Source organism: Vulpes lagopus, chromosome 10, assembly GCF_018345385.1.
Source record: "Vulpes lagopus strain Blue_001 chromosome 10, ASM1834538v1, whole genome shotgun sequence".
Lineage (NCBI taxonomy): Eukaryota > Metazoa > Chordata > Mammalia > Carnivora > Canidae > Vulpes > Vulpes lagopus.
In genome coordinates this window covers 18,682,523-18,698,414 of record NC_054833.1, presented here as the reverse complement: position 1 = coordinate 18,698,414, position 15,892 = coordinate 18,682,523, and the positions used below count along the sequence as shown (strand labels likewise).

Here is a 15,892-nt window from a genome sequence, read left to right as displayed (position 1 = left end):
CCAAGGCCAGATGTTCAAAGTCTAATTGTGTCACTGGCGATGCTATTGGCCTCTTTGCTCTTTACAGCTTATGCACAGTGAGAGCTCTACTCCAGGCTATCCTGCAGACAGAAGACATGTTGAAGGTGTATGAAGCCAGACTCACCGAAGAGGAAACCGTGTACCTGGATCTGGATAAAGTGGAAGCTTACCGCTGCGGACTGAAGGTAACTGAAAGTTCTATTCAGTCATCACAGTGCCCCGGCTTATGGGAAATAATGCAGGACTGTTCAGCCCCCAATCCTGAGGTTTTAGTAAGTTTTTGTGAGTTGGAAGGATTACTGGATTTCATTGGTCACACATGGTTGATGGCTGTCCATATCTCTAGGACATTGTTTTCCAGAAGGTGCTAGCAGGAACTATATGCAAAGCTGATTTGTAATGAGATTAGTTTGAGGAATGCTGAGTTGAATATAATTAAACTGGATTCTTTACTGCAGGACTTCTCTTCCTCTTCAGTACATTCTTACGCATTATAATTATTCAGGAATGGAATAGAGTATGGTATTTAGCATTTTTCAAACAAACTTACACATTGCATCTTTTATTAATGTGGTAGCCTAAGGAACTAGGTTATGGACGTAAATATTGGAAGTGCAATCAGTAAATATATTTTCCTGGATTGATTATTACAAGAGATTAATTTGTACTCTTTTTTTCTCTTGTGACAGAAAATAAAGAATGACTTGAACTTGAAGAAGTCATTGTTGGCCACCATGAAGACGGAGCTGCAGAAAGCCCAGCAGATCCACTCCCAGACTTCACAACAGTATCCTCTCTATGACCTGGATCTGGGCAAGTTCAGTGACAAAGTCACACAGCTGACAGACCGCTGGCAAAAAATAGATAAACAGATAGACTACAGGTGTGCCAACCTTTTCCCTTACTTTCTTCCCATTTGGTTGTTCCAGGATAATGTTACTATAAAAGTAGTGGTTTAGTTTAGAGTGTAAGTTAGGCATAAGAGGCGCTTTGTTCACGGACTGCCCGGAGGCAGCTTTGTTGGAAATGGGAAGTGGGTACGTCACAATAGATGAGCTGCTTGAACTAACCTGTACCAGGTGCTCCCCAGGCTCTTAGGAAGAAATGGAAGCCATTGATCAGGCTCTTTTGGGGCCCTCTAGAAAGACTTGTTAGGACTGTTGGAGAGAGTAGATGCTTTGAGTGAGTGTTCTTCTGAAATTTAAGAAAATTAAATCCTATACAAAAGAAATAAGTGCCTTATTCCAAATGAGAGTTTAAAAGCATCCTGAATTTTGATGTAATTCCTTTTACTACTTTTAACAAACATCTTTATTGATTAGAAAAAAAAATTACAAACATCTTTATTGGTAATTAACTCATATGTCATATAATTTATCCATTGAAAGTGTATAGTCCAATGGATTTTATTTTAGTGTATCAGAAAGGTGTAACCATCACCAGAATCTATGTCTACAACATTTTCTTTATCCTAAAAAAATGCCCCATCCTCACTAGCAGTCACTCCCCATTACCTCCCAACCCTTTGCCCCAAGCAACCACCAGTCTTCCCTCTGTCTCTGTAGGTTTATCTATTTCAGAATTTTCGTATGAATGGAATCAAACAATATGTGGTCCTTTGTGACTTTTTCCCACCCAGTACAATGTTTTCAAGGTTCCTCCATGGTGTAGCATGTGTCAGTGGTTAATTCCTTTTTATGACTGAATGATATTCTATCATATGGCTATACTACATTTCCTTTATTCCTTCATCTATTGATGATTCTTGGCCATCATGAAAGATGTCACTGGGAACATTCATATATAACTTTTTTTTTTTAAGATTTTATTTATTTATTCATGAGAGAGACAGAGAGGGAGGCAGAGACATAGGCGGTGGTAGGAGAAGCAGGTTCCATGCAGGGAGCCTGATGTGGGACTTGATCCTGGGACTCTGGGATCATACCCTGTGCTGAAGGCAGACACTCAACCACTGAGCCACCCAGCCATCCCCAAATATAACTTTTCGTACGGATGTGTGTTTTCAGTTCTCCTGAGTGTGCAGCAAGTGGAATTACTGGGTGATACCATGTAATAACTGTTTCATACTTTCAGGAATGATAGCATTGCTTTAGTAATTTTATCATATCTGTTTTCTCCAGATTGTGGGACCTGGAGAAACAAATCAAGCAACTGAGGAATTACCGCGATAACTATCAGGCTTTCTGCAAGTGGCTCTACGATGCCAAACGCCGCCAGGATTCCTTAGAATCCATGAAGTTTGGTGACTCTAACACGGTCATGCGATTTTTAAATGAGCAGAAGGTACAAACCAATTTGTCATTCCCTTAGATAACACTGGGTGTAAGCTGTATTTTCCTCTGGTTTTCATAGCAGTGCCTAGGTTCGAAATGATATTTAATATTACTAGTTCATTTTGTGAATGCTTGCATAGGGCCCCAAGGGAAAAAAAAAAAACAATTGTGATATTTACAAAGAAATCATTTAAGAACATAGAAATAATGTAACATTGTGGTACATTGAGGTGTTGAGATGAGAAAACAGCATAGATTAGAAAGTTTCCTTTTAGAGAAAAATTGAAGAGCGTTCTTCTTTTTTGAATAGAAAACACGCTCATCTCCTAAGATTTAACTGTGAGAATGTGAGGTTACTGAATGTAGTAATAGACTGAGGAAAAACAGTTATTCAACAATGAAATAACATTTATGTAAAATTATTTTACCACTTTGGTGTTTATAAATATTTTATTTTCTGTTTAGAACTTGCACAATGAAATATGTGGCAAGCGAGATAAATCAGAAGAAGTACAAAAAATTGCTGAACTTTGTGCAAATTCGATTAAGGTATGTTGGTTTCACAAAGAATGTTGGGATTTCGTCAAGAATAATGTTGACTATGCTTGCTTCGGCAGCACATATACTGAAATTAGAATGATACAGAGAGGGATGCCTGGATGGCTCAGCAGTTGAGCATCTGCCTTCGGCTTGGGTGTGATCCTGGGCTCCCTGCATGGAGCCTGCTTCTCCCTCTGCCTGTCTCTCTCTGTGTCTCTTATGAATAAATAAGCAAAATCTTTAAAAAATAAAACAAAAACAAAGAATGATACAGAGAATACTAGCATGGTTCTTGCATAAAGATGCCATGCAAATTAGTGAAGTGTACCATTATATTAAAAAATATAATATTAAGTGCATTATTTTTATGATTTACTTTAAAGAGCATAAACCTCTGCATTTTAGAGGGGTTTTTTGTTTGTTTTAGAGAGAGCACTGGTGTGCATGTATGTGAGCAGGGCGTAGGGCAGAGGGCAAGGAAAATATCTCAAGCTGACTCCACACTGAGCACGAAGCCCAATGTGGGGCTCAGTCTCATGACCCCAAGATCATGACCTGAGCCAAGAATCAAGAGTTTGAGTGCTTAACTGACTGAGCCAATGGCTATAAACTTCTTGAGGATAGCAATTATGGCTTTTCTGTCTTCTCTCCTGAACAAACTGTAAAAAGTTTGTTATGCATTTACTTGAATTCATTGCACATTGGCAGTTATCTGTGGGAATGGGCTGGTCTTCATTCTTTACACTGATAGTATGTGCAAAAATCTTCATTTAGTGTATAAAGATGTACTACTTAGTGTACTAATGTGATATTAGCTACTTGGACACTATCAGTACATGATAGCCTTTGGGGTTGTCATTAGAAATACAGCTAGATGGGACGCCGGGGTGGCTCAGCGTTTTAGCACCTGCCTTAGGCCCAGGGCATAATTCTGGATTCCCAGGATCGAGTCCCACATCAGGTTCCCTACGTGGAGCCTGCTTCTCCCTCTGCCTGTGTCTCTGCCTCTCTCTCTCTCTCTGTCTCTCTCATGAATAAATAAAATCTTAAAAAAAAAAAAAACAGCTAGATGATTTAAAGCCATGGAATCGTAGCTGTCAGACTCTTTCAAGTCTATTAAGTATGTTTATCTTAAGCTTTTTTATTGGGCAGGATTATGAACTCCAGCTGGCATCGTACACCTCAGGACTGGAAACTCTCCTGAACATACCTATCAAGAGAACCATGGTTCAGTCTCCCTCTGGGGTGATTCTGCAAGAGGTAGATATGTCACGACATATTTCTTAATGCCCCTCCTGCATCTTCTGTTTTCCCTGCCTGCTTCCCGTCTTCCCTCCAGACTCTGAATTCACCCCTTAGAGGGTATCCACTCAAAACAGGCTTAATAGCAGGTTATGCTCCCTTGTGCATTTTAGGAAATGGTCAGTGGGAGTCTGAATCTATTGTATATATGCTAGAATCTTTGCAGAAACTGGACTGAAATTTGAGATTAATGAGAGAGGCTTTTCAAAAGTGGAAAATGTCTAGTAGGTCTTTAAAAGACAGCTTCTTTCCAAAGGTGTCAGCATTACTTATCTGGTGGCTTAGGAGAAACAACCTAGAGTCAATTAGGTTGGAATACACTGTTATCAGCCCTTTGCTTTGTTGTACTTCTAGATTTTGGGATTAGCACACATGAATGAAGGGAATTCACTCTTTATAATTTCAAGTTTAAATTATAATTTTTTTCACTCCTTTTTTGCAAGGCTGCAGATTTGCACGCTCGGTACATAGAACTACTTACAAGGTCTGGAGACTATTATAGATTCTTAAGTGAGATGCTGAAGAGTTTGGAAGATCTGAAGGTAATTTACTTACTTTATTTCCTTGGCGTATCAGAAAAGAAATGCAATAATAGAACCTTATTATTACTGCCTCATTATAACCTGGATTTAGACATACTCACTGGTACACACTCACTGGTATGTAGTTTGTTCACAAGTCATGTGGTAGTTCTGTGATCCGGGATACTGCTCTGAATGGAGTTAAGTAATATTTACAAAATTCTAGCTCCTTTACCTTTTGAGAAAAAACTAATTTCATTTACTGTTTGGTTAAGGAATTTGCTTTATTTGTTTGTATGTTAAATTAAGGAAGAAAACATCCTGGACTGGTTGGATTTGGATTTTAATTTTAGGTTGAGTAATTGTTATTTATTCCTCATTTCTAATACATGCCTTGAGTTTATATGGAAACTTTGTATCTTGACACAAAGGAAACATAATTTATGAAACCTCAAGCTTTTCATCTTGGAAGACATTACCTCATTTACAGATGAGGCAGGGGAAAACGCAAAGGTGTTGTACCATGTGCTAAGATCATACAGACAGTTGATGGAAGAATTAGGAAGAGAATACAGATTTCATGAATTTTTGTCTAGTAACTTGTGCCTCATATCACTCTTTATATGTGTGCTTATGTGTGTGTGGTGTGTGCATGTGCACGTGCAGGCGTGTAGAGAGAACTGAGAGAGCACGTGGTGGTCTGGGAGGGGAGAAGTCCTTTCTTAAGACCTGAGATGTGTTCTTTTCAACACAATTTTTGCTTTTATTTCCACAGCTGAAAAATACCAAGATTGAAGTTTTGGAAGAGGAGCTCAGACTGGCCCGAGATGCCAACTCTGAAAACTGCAACAAGAACAAATTTCTGGATCAGAACCTACAGAAATACCAGGCGGAATGTTCCCAGTTCAAAGCCAAGCTTGTGAGTCTGGAAGAGCTGAAGAGGCAGGCGGAGCTGGACGGAAAGTCAGCGAAGCAAAACCTGGACAAGTGCTATGGCCAAATAAAGGAACTCAACGAGAAGATCACGAGGCTGACTTACGAGATCGAAGATGAGAAGCGAAGAAGGAAGGCCGTGGAGGACAGGTTTGACCAGCAGAAGAATGACTATGACCAGCTGCAGAAGGCGAGGCAGTGTGAGAAGGAGAGCCTTGGCTGGCAGAAAATGGAGTCTGAGAAAGCCATCAAAGAGAAGGAGTACGAAATAGAAAGGTTGAGGGTTCTTCTGCAGGAGGAGGGCACCCGGAAGAGAGAATACGAAAATGAGCTGGCAAAGGTAAGAAACCACTATAATGAGGAGATGAGTAATTTAAGGAACAAGTATGAAACAGAGATTAACATTACGAAGACCACCATCAAGGAGATATCCATGCAAAAAGAGGACGATTCCAAGAATCTCAGAAACCAGCTTGATCGACTGTCAAGGGAAAATCGAGATCTGAAGGATGAAATTGTCAGGCTCAATGACAGCATCCTGCAGACCACGGAGCAGCGGAGGAGGGCGGAGGAAGATGCCCTGCAGCAGAAAGCATGTGGCTCCGAGATGCTGCAAAAGAAGCAGCATCTGGAGATCGAGCTTAAGCAGGTCATCCAGCAGCGCTCTGAGGACAACGCGAGACACAAGCAGTCCCTGGAGGAGGCTGCAAAGACCATTCAGGACAAAAACAAGGAGATCGAGAGACTCAAAGCTGAGTTTCAGGAGGAGGCCAAGCGCCGCTGGGAATATGAGAATGAACTGGCTAAGGTAAGGAACAATTACGATGAGGAAATCATTAGCTTAAAAAACCAGTTCGAGACGGAGATCAACATCACCAAGACAACCATCCACCAGCTCACCAGGCAGAAGGAGGAGGACACCAGTGGCTACCGAGCCCAGATAGACCACCTCACCCGGGAAAACCGGAGCCTGTCAGAGGAAGTCAAACGGCTGAAGAACACTTTGGCCCAGACCACAGAGAATCTCAGGAGGGTGGAAGAAAACGCCCAGCAGCAAAAGGCCACCGGCACCGAAGTGTCTCAGAGGAAACAGCAGCTGGAGATCGAGCTGCGGCAGGTCACTCAGATGCGCACAGAGGAGAGCATGAGATACAAGCAGTCGCTTGACGATGCCGCCAAGACGATCCAGGACAAGAACAAGGAGATAGAGAGGCTGAAACAATTGATCGAGACGGAAACGAGTGCACGCAAGTGCCTGGAAGAGGAGAACGCTAAGTTGCAGAGGACGCAGTATGAGCTGCAGAAAGCAAACAACAGCGCCACGGAGACTATAAGCAAGCTGAAGGTTCAGGAGCAGGAGCTCACGCGCCTGCGGATCGACTACGAGAGGGTCTCCCAGGAGAGGACCGTGAAGGACCAGGACATTGTACGATTCCAGAGCTCGCTGAAGGACCTGCAGCTGCAGAAGCAGAAGGTGGAAGAGGAGCTGAACCGGCTGAGGAGGACCGCGTCGGAAGACTCGTCGAAAAGGAAGAAGCTGGAAGACGAGCTGGAAGGCATGAGGAGGTCTCTGAAGGAGCAGGCGATAAAAATCACCAGTCTGACCCAGCAGCTGGAGCAGGCCTCCATCGTCAAGAAACGCAGCGAGGACGATCTCCGGCAGCAGAGGGACGTGCTGGACGGCCACCTGAGGGACAAGCAGAGGACCCAGGAGGAGCTAAGAAGGCTCTCCTTGGAGGTCGAGGCCCTGAGGCGGCAGCTGCTCCAGGAGCAGGAAAATGTCAAGCAGGCTCACCTGCGGAACGAGCATTTCCAGAAGGCGATAGAGGAGAAGAGCAGGAGCTTGAACGAAAGCAAAATCGAGATCGAGAGGCTGCAGTCTCTCACGGAGAACCTGACCAAGGAGCACTTGATGTTGGAGGAAGAGCTTCGGAACCTCAGGCTGGAATACGACGACCTCAGGAGGAGCCGGAGTGAGGCGGATAGCGATAAAAACACAACCATCTCTGAACTCAGGAGCCAGCTGCAGATCAGCAACAACCGGACCCTGGAACTGCAGGGGCTGATTAATGATTTACAGAGAGAGAGGGAAAATTTGAGACAGGAAATTGAGAAATTCCAAAAGCAGGCTTTGGAGGTATTCACAAATATTTGATCACAGCTTCACTGTCTTTCAAATAATTTGCGCTCTTTCTTCTAGTCTCACCTGTGCTCCTGCTGCTGGGACCGGATGCTCACAGAAAATCTGAGTTTTGTTCTTACTGCTGTGCTAACATCTGTCATAACCCAGGCCGCTGCTTTAAAGTAATTTCAGTGCTGTTTGCCGTTCTGTTCTGTCCCTGCATCGACGTCGATCTGCGTGTAACTTCTGTTTGGCCATGCTTTTCGAACATTAGCACGAGTATGACACCTCGGAGCTTGTCCTCTTGTATGTTCCACTCTATTTTTTAGAAGATAGCTCTTAGTGAGCTATGAACTGCATTTTTAATGAACATTTTTCTAAGTAAAAGCCATATGAAAGGGGCTTTTTCTGCAGTTTTAAAATCACCTTTTCTTTCTTGCTTATGTGATTTTTCTGCATGCATTTTCCTGCATTAATTATTCTATTCCCTTTTGATCACAACCCTAATATGTTTCTTTTTGTTTGCCTTCTCTTTTTTTAACCCCTAATTTAAAAAAATAGCTCTTTTAAGTTCTAATTTGATTTCTATAGACAATATTTGTGTGGGGCTGGGTGTGGGGTCCATATACGTCTATGGATTTATTTTGCTTTATTGTACATACTAGTATAGATATAACAGGTGGGATGTAGGTGTAGCAGGTGTGATAACCTAAAACAAAATTCCCTGTATTTTTTCAAACCATAATTCTTGTTAGGAATAAGAGAGGTCTACGACTTCTCTAGTTCCTTCTAAAAATATAGTATGAAGCCATTTATCAAAGTGGCAGCATATATCTACAGAATTTTCTTCCCATAAAGTAATTAGATAACAAACTAGCAGTGTATCCGGGGAACACAGATGAAGGGCAAATAAATGAATGTTTGTTGTTTTTTTTTTAAATGTGGGGAAAGAAGTTGAATTATGATCGCCATATGATATAATCAAAACATTATTCTTCCCATTTCTTTCTTTTTAAATTCCAGGCATCTAATAGGATTCAGGAATCAAAGAACCAGTGCACTCAGGTGGTGCAGGAAAGAGAGAGCCTCCTGGTGAAAATCAAAGTTCTGGAGCAGGACAAGAGCAGGCTGCAGAGGCTGGAGGATGAGCTCACTCGCCTGAAGGCCACACTAGAGGCCGAAAGCAGGGTGAAACAACGCCTGGAGTGTGAGAAACAGCAAATCCAGAATGACCTCAATCAGTGGAAAACCCAGTATTCCCGCAAGGAAGAGACCATTAGGAAGATCGAATCGGAAAGAGAGAAGAGCGAGAGAGAGAAGAACAGCTTTAGGAGTGAGATCGAAAGACTGCAGGCAGAGATCAAGAGGATCGAGGAACGTTACAGGCGCAAGTTGGAGGATTCGACCAGGGAGACGCAGTCACAGTTGGAAACCGAGCGCTCCCGCCTTCAGAGGGAAATCGACAAGCTCAAGCAGCGCCCCTATGGGTCCCATCGGGAGACCCAGACGGAGTACGAGTGGACAGTTGACTCCTCCAAGCTGGTGTTCGATGGGCTAAGGAAGAAGGTGACGGCGATGCAGCTCTATGAGTGCCAGCTGATTGACAAGACAACCTTGGACAAACTGTTGAAAGGGAAAAAATCAGTGGAAGAAGTTGCTTCTGAAATCCAGCCTTTCCTTCGGGGTGCCGGAGCGATCGCCGGAGCCTCTGCCTCCCCTAAGGAAAAGTACTCTCTAGTAGAGGCCAAGAGAAAGAAGTTAATCACCCCGGAGTCCACAGTCATGCTCCTGGAGGCCCAGGCAGCTACAGGCGGTATCATCGACCCCCACAGGAACGAGAAGCTGACTGTTGACAATGCAATCGCTCGGGACCTCATTGACTTCGATGACCGTCAGCAGATATACACAGCAGAGAAAGCGGTCACGGGTTTCGATGATCCGTTTTCGGGCAAGACAGTATCTGTTTCGGAAGCCATCAAGAAAAATTTGATCGACAGAGAAACCGGCATGCGCCTGCTGGAAGCCCAGATTGCCTCAGGGGGTGTAGTGGACCCCGTGAATAGTGTCTTTTTGCCAAAAGATGTAGCACTGGCCCGTGGACTGATTGACAGAGATCTGTATCGGTCCCTGAATGATCCCCGAGATAGTCAGAAAAACTTTGTGGATCCAGTCACCAAAAAGAAAGTCAGTTACATGCAGCTGAGGGAACGGTGTAGAATCGAACCACACACTGGCCTACTCTTGCTGTCGGTGCAGAAGAGAAGTATGTCCTTCCAAGGAATCAGACAACAGGTGACCGTCTCTGAGCTGGTCGATTCTGGCATATTGAGACCATCCACTGTAAACGAACTGGAATCAGGTCAGATTTCTTATGATGAGGTTGGTGAGAGAATTAAAGACTTCCTTCAGGGTTCAAGTTGCATAGCAGGCATATACAATGAAACCACGAAACAGAAGCTTGGCATTTATGAGGCCATGAAAATTGGCTTGGTCCGACCTGGTACTGCTCTGGAGTTGCTGGAAGCCCAAGCAGCCACTGGCTTTATAGTGGATCCTGTTAGCAACCTGAGGTTGCCGGTGGAGGAAGCCTACAAAAGAGGCCTGGTGGGTATTGAGTTCAAAGAGAAGCTCCTGTCTGCGGAACGAGCTGTCACGGGGTATAACGATCCTGAAACAGGAAACATCATCTCTTTGTTCCAAGCCATGAACAAGGAACTCATCGAAAAGGGCCACGGCATTCGTTTGTTGGAAGCACAGATCGCAACAGGCGGGATCATCGACCCGAAGGAGAGCCATCGGTTGCCAGTTGACATGGCATACAAGAGGGGCTACTTTAATGAGGAGCTCAGTGAAATTCTCTCAGACCCAAGTGATGATACAAAAGGGTTTTTTGACCCCAACACAGAAGAAAATCTGACCTATCTGCAACTAAAAGAAAGGTGTATCAAGGATGATGAGACAGGGCTCTGTCTTCTGCCCTTGAAAGAAAAGAAGAAGGAGGTCCAGACATCACAAAAGAATACCCTCAGGAAGCGTAGAGTAGTCATTGTTGACCCAGAAACCAACAAGGAGATGTCTGTTCAGGAGGCCTATAAGAAGGGCCTCATTGATTACGAAACCTTCAAAGAACTGTGTGAGCAGGAGTGTGAGTGGGAAGAAATAACCATCACTGGATCTGACGGCTCCACCAGGGTGGTCCTGGTCGATAGGAAGACAGGCAGTCAGTATGATATTCAAGATGCCATTGACAAGGGCCTCATTGACAGGAAGTTCTTTGATCAGTACCGATCTGGCAGCCTCAGCCTCACTCAGTTTGCTGATATGATCTCCTTGAAAAATGGCATTGGCAACAGCGGTGGCATAGGTGCTAGTAGCATCAGCGATGACGTTTTTAGCAACTCCCGACACGAGTCCCTAAGTAAGATTTCTACCATATCCAGTGTCAGGAACATAACCATCAGGAGTAGCTCTCTGTCTGACCCCCTGGAAGAATTGAGCCCCATTGCCGCCATCTTTGACACAGAAAACTTAGAGAAGATCTCCATTACGGAAGGAATAGAGAGGGGCATTGTCGATAGCATCACTGGTCAGAGGCTCCTGGAGGCTCAGGCCTGCACAGGTGGCATCATCCACCCAACCAGCGGTCAGAAGCTGTCACTTCAGGATGCAGTCTCCCAGGGCCTGATTGACCAAGATATGGCCACCAGGCTGAAGCCCGCTCAGAAAGCCTTCATTGGCTTCGAAGGCGTGAAGGGAAAGAAGAAGATGTCAGCCGCAGAGGCAGTGAAAGAAAAATGGCTCCCCTATGAGGCAGGTCAGCGCTTCCTGGAGTTCCAGTACCTCACTGGGGGCCTTGTTGATCCGGAAGTACATGGGAGGATAAGCACAGAAGAAGCCATCAGGAAGGGGTACATCGATGGCCGAGCAGCTCAAAGGCTGCAAGACACCAGCACCTATGCCAAAATCCTGACCTGCCCCAAAACCAAATTGAAAATCTCCTATAAGGATGCCATGAATCGCTCCATGGTGGAAGATATCACCGGCCTTCGCCTCCTGGAGGCCGCCTCTGTTTCGTCTAAGGGCTTGCCTAGCCCTTACAACATGTCTTCTGCCCCAGGCTCCCGCTCCGGATCCCGCTCTGGCTCTCGCTCCGGATCCCGCTCCGGCTCTCGCTCTGGTTCCCGCAGTGGGTCCCGGAGAGGAAGCTTTGATGCAACTGGGAACGCCTCCTACTCTTACTCCTACTCCTTTAGCAGTAGCTCTATTGGGCACTAGTGGTCAGTTGTTATTTCCTTGGCTTTGTTTATGTGAATTTTTCACTTTACTAAATACTAACAAAAGGCAAATACTATAGTGCTTGCAGTATAGTGATAGAGCTTTCCATGATTAAGAAGACATGACTCTGGCTGAAATCAAATAGTAAAGGCTCTTCTGGCTTTTTCTCTCCTTAGCTCACCCGGAGTATGTCACGCAGTGGCTGTAGTGTGTATGAAGCGGTAATCAGTTGTAAGGATAGCACAAATTGAATCTGAGTTTGTTCCTTCTATGTTTCGATTTTTGGTCGATTCTTGTACTTCTTTTGGCCTATAATCCAGATTTCTATTCTTGAAGATGAAATTAAGCTGATCATTGATGTTTTAGTCATCATTCTGTGTCTCATCTAAATATTTCCATTTTCTGTATTAGGAGAAAATTCTTCCTCCCATTCTCCCTAGAATACCCCACCCCAAACGTTTTGGAATGAGTCTCCTTTAGTCTTAGATTGTGGATTGTGTAACCCATATACTCTTAAATGCACTTGTTTGGTTTGGTCTTAATTTGACTATATGTGCATGATAGCAGCAATCTTTGCTTTTCTTTGGTCAAAGTTTTCTGTTTATTTTGCTTGTCATTTACTATGTACTTTAAAAAGGTGTCTTTATGAAGTTTGCTATTCTGGCAATAAACTTTTAGACTTTTGAAATTTTTGCGTTTTCATTTCTTACTTTTATACATACAAGGTATTTATCAGCATAGTTCTGCTCATTGTAAAAGATGTCCAATACCTTCTGTTTACCAAGTACCTATTAAGAAAGACCATTAAAAAAAAAAAACTATTTTAGTTCTGAATTCTTGCTGGAAGTTGCTCTTTTGTAGTTTCTTTGACATTTCTCAAGTCCCCTTGGTTTGTCAGGTGGAGTCCTCGGAAAGAACCCTGTGTAAAAATGCCAGGCCATACGTCAATACCCAGTTCTTGTTTATTCTGGTCAATAAATTCTAAGTAGCATGGGCAAAAGTCACCATAATACCACTAAAAAAGATAGATTCCATTTTGAATATTCTCCGGATATGTGGGGTTTCATTTTGTCCCCTAAGAGGAAAGAATTGTCCTTGAATCTATAAAAATGAATCCTGGTGTGGTTTTGGCTCTTTGTTGAAAGACAATGAGATATAAGCCTGCTCTTTGTATCAAAGAGAAGCTTTTGAAATTCAGACATTTGTCATTAAATCAACATGACCTTTCTGAATACTTATTATGTCTAGTTGTTAGGCTGGGTACTATGAGGATTCGATAGACTTTACCAGCCCCCTAACTTCAAAACATTTATAGTCTAGGTGGGACAGGAAACACATATAAAGCAATCAGAGGGACAACCTTCATATATCAGCAGTATGTATTAATCAAACATTTTATGGTACAGATCAGAAAGTAAGAAAACAAGTGAAATGCTAATGTTGAACAAAAAAGATCATATGTAAGGTAATACTTAAATTATCGGGGGCTTTTTGGACTTTGGACGAAAACAGCATTCATTTCTTGTCTCACCTCCTTTTCTTCTTCTTGCTCCTCCCCCAATCTGGAGGACTTGTAATTAACATCATTCACTAAGTATTGAGTTCCGTGTGCTACACATTGTGCCAGAAGCTATGGATCCCATGGTAGAGACACATGGTACAAAAATAGCCCCCCCCCAAAAAAAAAAAATAAAAGGAAGAGAAAAATAAGGGGTAAGCGCTGTGCTGGGCAAAATGAAGAAAGATTTTCCTATTAGAGCTAGGAGACTGTCGGTTAGCTTGGGCTGCCATAAGAAGATGCACAGACTATGTGAGTTAAATTCATGTTTTCATAGTTGCAGAGGCCAAGACCAAGGTAGTCTTAGGTTGGTTGCTAGTGAAAGCACTCTTTTTGGATTGTAGGTAGTAAGGGGTAGGGAAGGAGCTCTGGTGTGTCTTAGAAGGACTTGAATATTATCACACTAGAGCTCCATCTTTATGACCTCATTTAACTTTACCTCCTTATAGTCCCTATCCCCAAATACAGTTACGTTAGGTGTTAGGGCTCCAACATGAATTGGGGTGGGGATGGGGACAACACACAATTCAGCCTATAATAGACTCCTAGAACAGGTCAGAAGTCCCTAGAAAAATGGTAATGAAACAGATTAATAAGCATCAATGTAAAGCAGTTCTTCAGGTTGAAAGAATATACCTCTAGGCTGTTGTCAAAGTTGTCATTAAGCTCTGAGGTGAGATGGTCTGTCCCAGAGGACATCCTTGGCTAATTTTGATTTGGTTCACCTACAGCGTGCCTCCACAGAAAAGTTCTATATATATATACATAATACATATATATATTTAAGGTTATATATTTAAAGATATATATTTAAAGTGTTACATATAAACACATATGTGCATACATATATGTATTATATGTGTGTGTATATATATATATATATAGTTTTTCAATGACTGTCATTACACCTCTAAAAAGTCACATTTTCTAGAATGCTGCTGGGCTAGCCATGTAAATACAGATAAAAAGTAGGGATATTGTAGGCAGAGTAAACTGGAACTCCTCCCTTACCCCACATCTGTTTGCAGCTATTGGCCTATTTCTGTATTTTTGGGTACTGCCTATTTATACTCATAATTTTTTTTTTTTTGTGAGAGAATTGTACTAAAATTCCCTCCACAGTTTCTTCATCTGATAGAGGCAGGCCCAAAGGGAAGCAAAGATTTGGCACGAGGCTTGAAAAAAAGTAAAAATACATAATATAAGAGGGATTAGATTCTGGGAGTTAAAGCCACTTGGGGAAATCAAAAGGGCTGATTCCAGGTCTTGGATAGGAAATGTACAAAGTAAGCTTGGGTTAATCAAAGCAAGGAAAAGGAGGTACTCCAGTACTATTGGGACACATCAAAGAGACACGAAGTGCTTAAAGTGGCTTCCACTGGTCAAATTTGGGACAATTTGAGCATCAGCAAGAATTATGATGGTAATGGAGTATGTGATAATGAATTTAAAACCTTATATTAATAATTTTTAAAATCCCTTGATTCCATAGTGAACAACAAAATCAAGTTATGGTAAGAATGCCAGTTAACAAATATAGAAACCATGACAGTATGTATTCGAGAATCATTTATAACTCCTAACATAATGACAGATTCACTGAAGGACTGAGTCTGTTGGGGAATAAGACATACGGCCTCAACGTATCATCCCGCAGAGGGAAATGTCCTACAATAGAGCGATAAAATAATCTACCTTTATCAAATGATCAAATGTAGCATCACTAATAGAAGGAGAATTTAAGATAGATGTTCTCTGTGACATGTAATAAAGAGTCACACACACCTCCTTGCAAAAATGCTTGGGAAAAAACCTAATCATAATGGGAAAATAACCTGATAAATCCAGAAAGGAACATTTTACAAGACACCTGGCTGCAGCTCCAGACAAAAAATTCAGTGATTTAATTTGAAAAGGAGGTTGGGGAGACGTTGTCGGGTTAAAGGCGACAATAGCCAATTACAGCTTGTGGGGTCGAAAAACTAATGGAAATGGCTCTGAAAGGAATTTGGGAGGACAACCAGGGACATTTGAATATAAACTGAACATCGGGTGATATTCCCAAATTATTCTCTTAGGTTTGACCATGTACGGTCGCTATTTAGGACAATGTCCTTATTCTCAAGGCGATGCATACAGACATATTTGGGGGTTGAAGGTGCTGCAACTGACTTTCAAATAATTCTGCAAAAACAAGCACGTGGGGCTGTGTGTGTATGTGGAGAGGGAGAAAACAAATGTTAATGAGCTGGAGGATGGCTGTGCAAACGCTCGTTGTACACTCTAAACTTCTCTGTGGATATAAACCTTTTTTTTTTTTTAAGTT

General features: G+C 42.6%; 1 protein-coding gene and 1 pseudogene across 2 annotated transcripts in view; both read left to right on the top strand.

The window, feature by feature from the left end:
- The window catches only part of LOC121500007 (desmoplakin), a 45,771-nt gene extending 33,075 nt beyond the window's left edge, over positions 1-12,696 (top strand). Inside the window, exons 17-24 of one of the 2 annotated variants that reach the window (XM_041771385.1) lie at positions 68-206; positions 711-904; positions 2,163-2,325; positions 2,781-2,864; positions 4,008-4,115; positions 4,601-4,699; positions 5,454-7,748; positions 8,757-12,696. In XM_041771385.1, coding sequence (XP_041627319.1) covers positions 68-206; positions 711-904; positions 2,163-2,325; positions 2,781-2,864; positions 4,008-4,115; positions 4,601-4,699; positions 5,454-7,748; positions 8,757-12,008 — 6,334 coding nt within the window. In that variant the 3' untranslated portion in view covers positions 12,009-12,696. The remainder of the gene's footprint in view (positions 1-67; positions 207-710; positions 905-2,162; positions 2,326-2,780; positions 2,865-4,007; positions 4,116-4,600; positions 4,700-5,453; positions 7,749-8,756) is intronic. The other variant, XM_041771386.1, reaches the window with a different exon arrangement.
- Positions 3,093-3,192, top strand: LOC121501062 (annotated as a pseudogene).
- Positions 12,697-15,892: the final 3,196 nt, after the last annotated feature.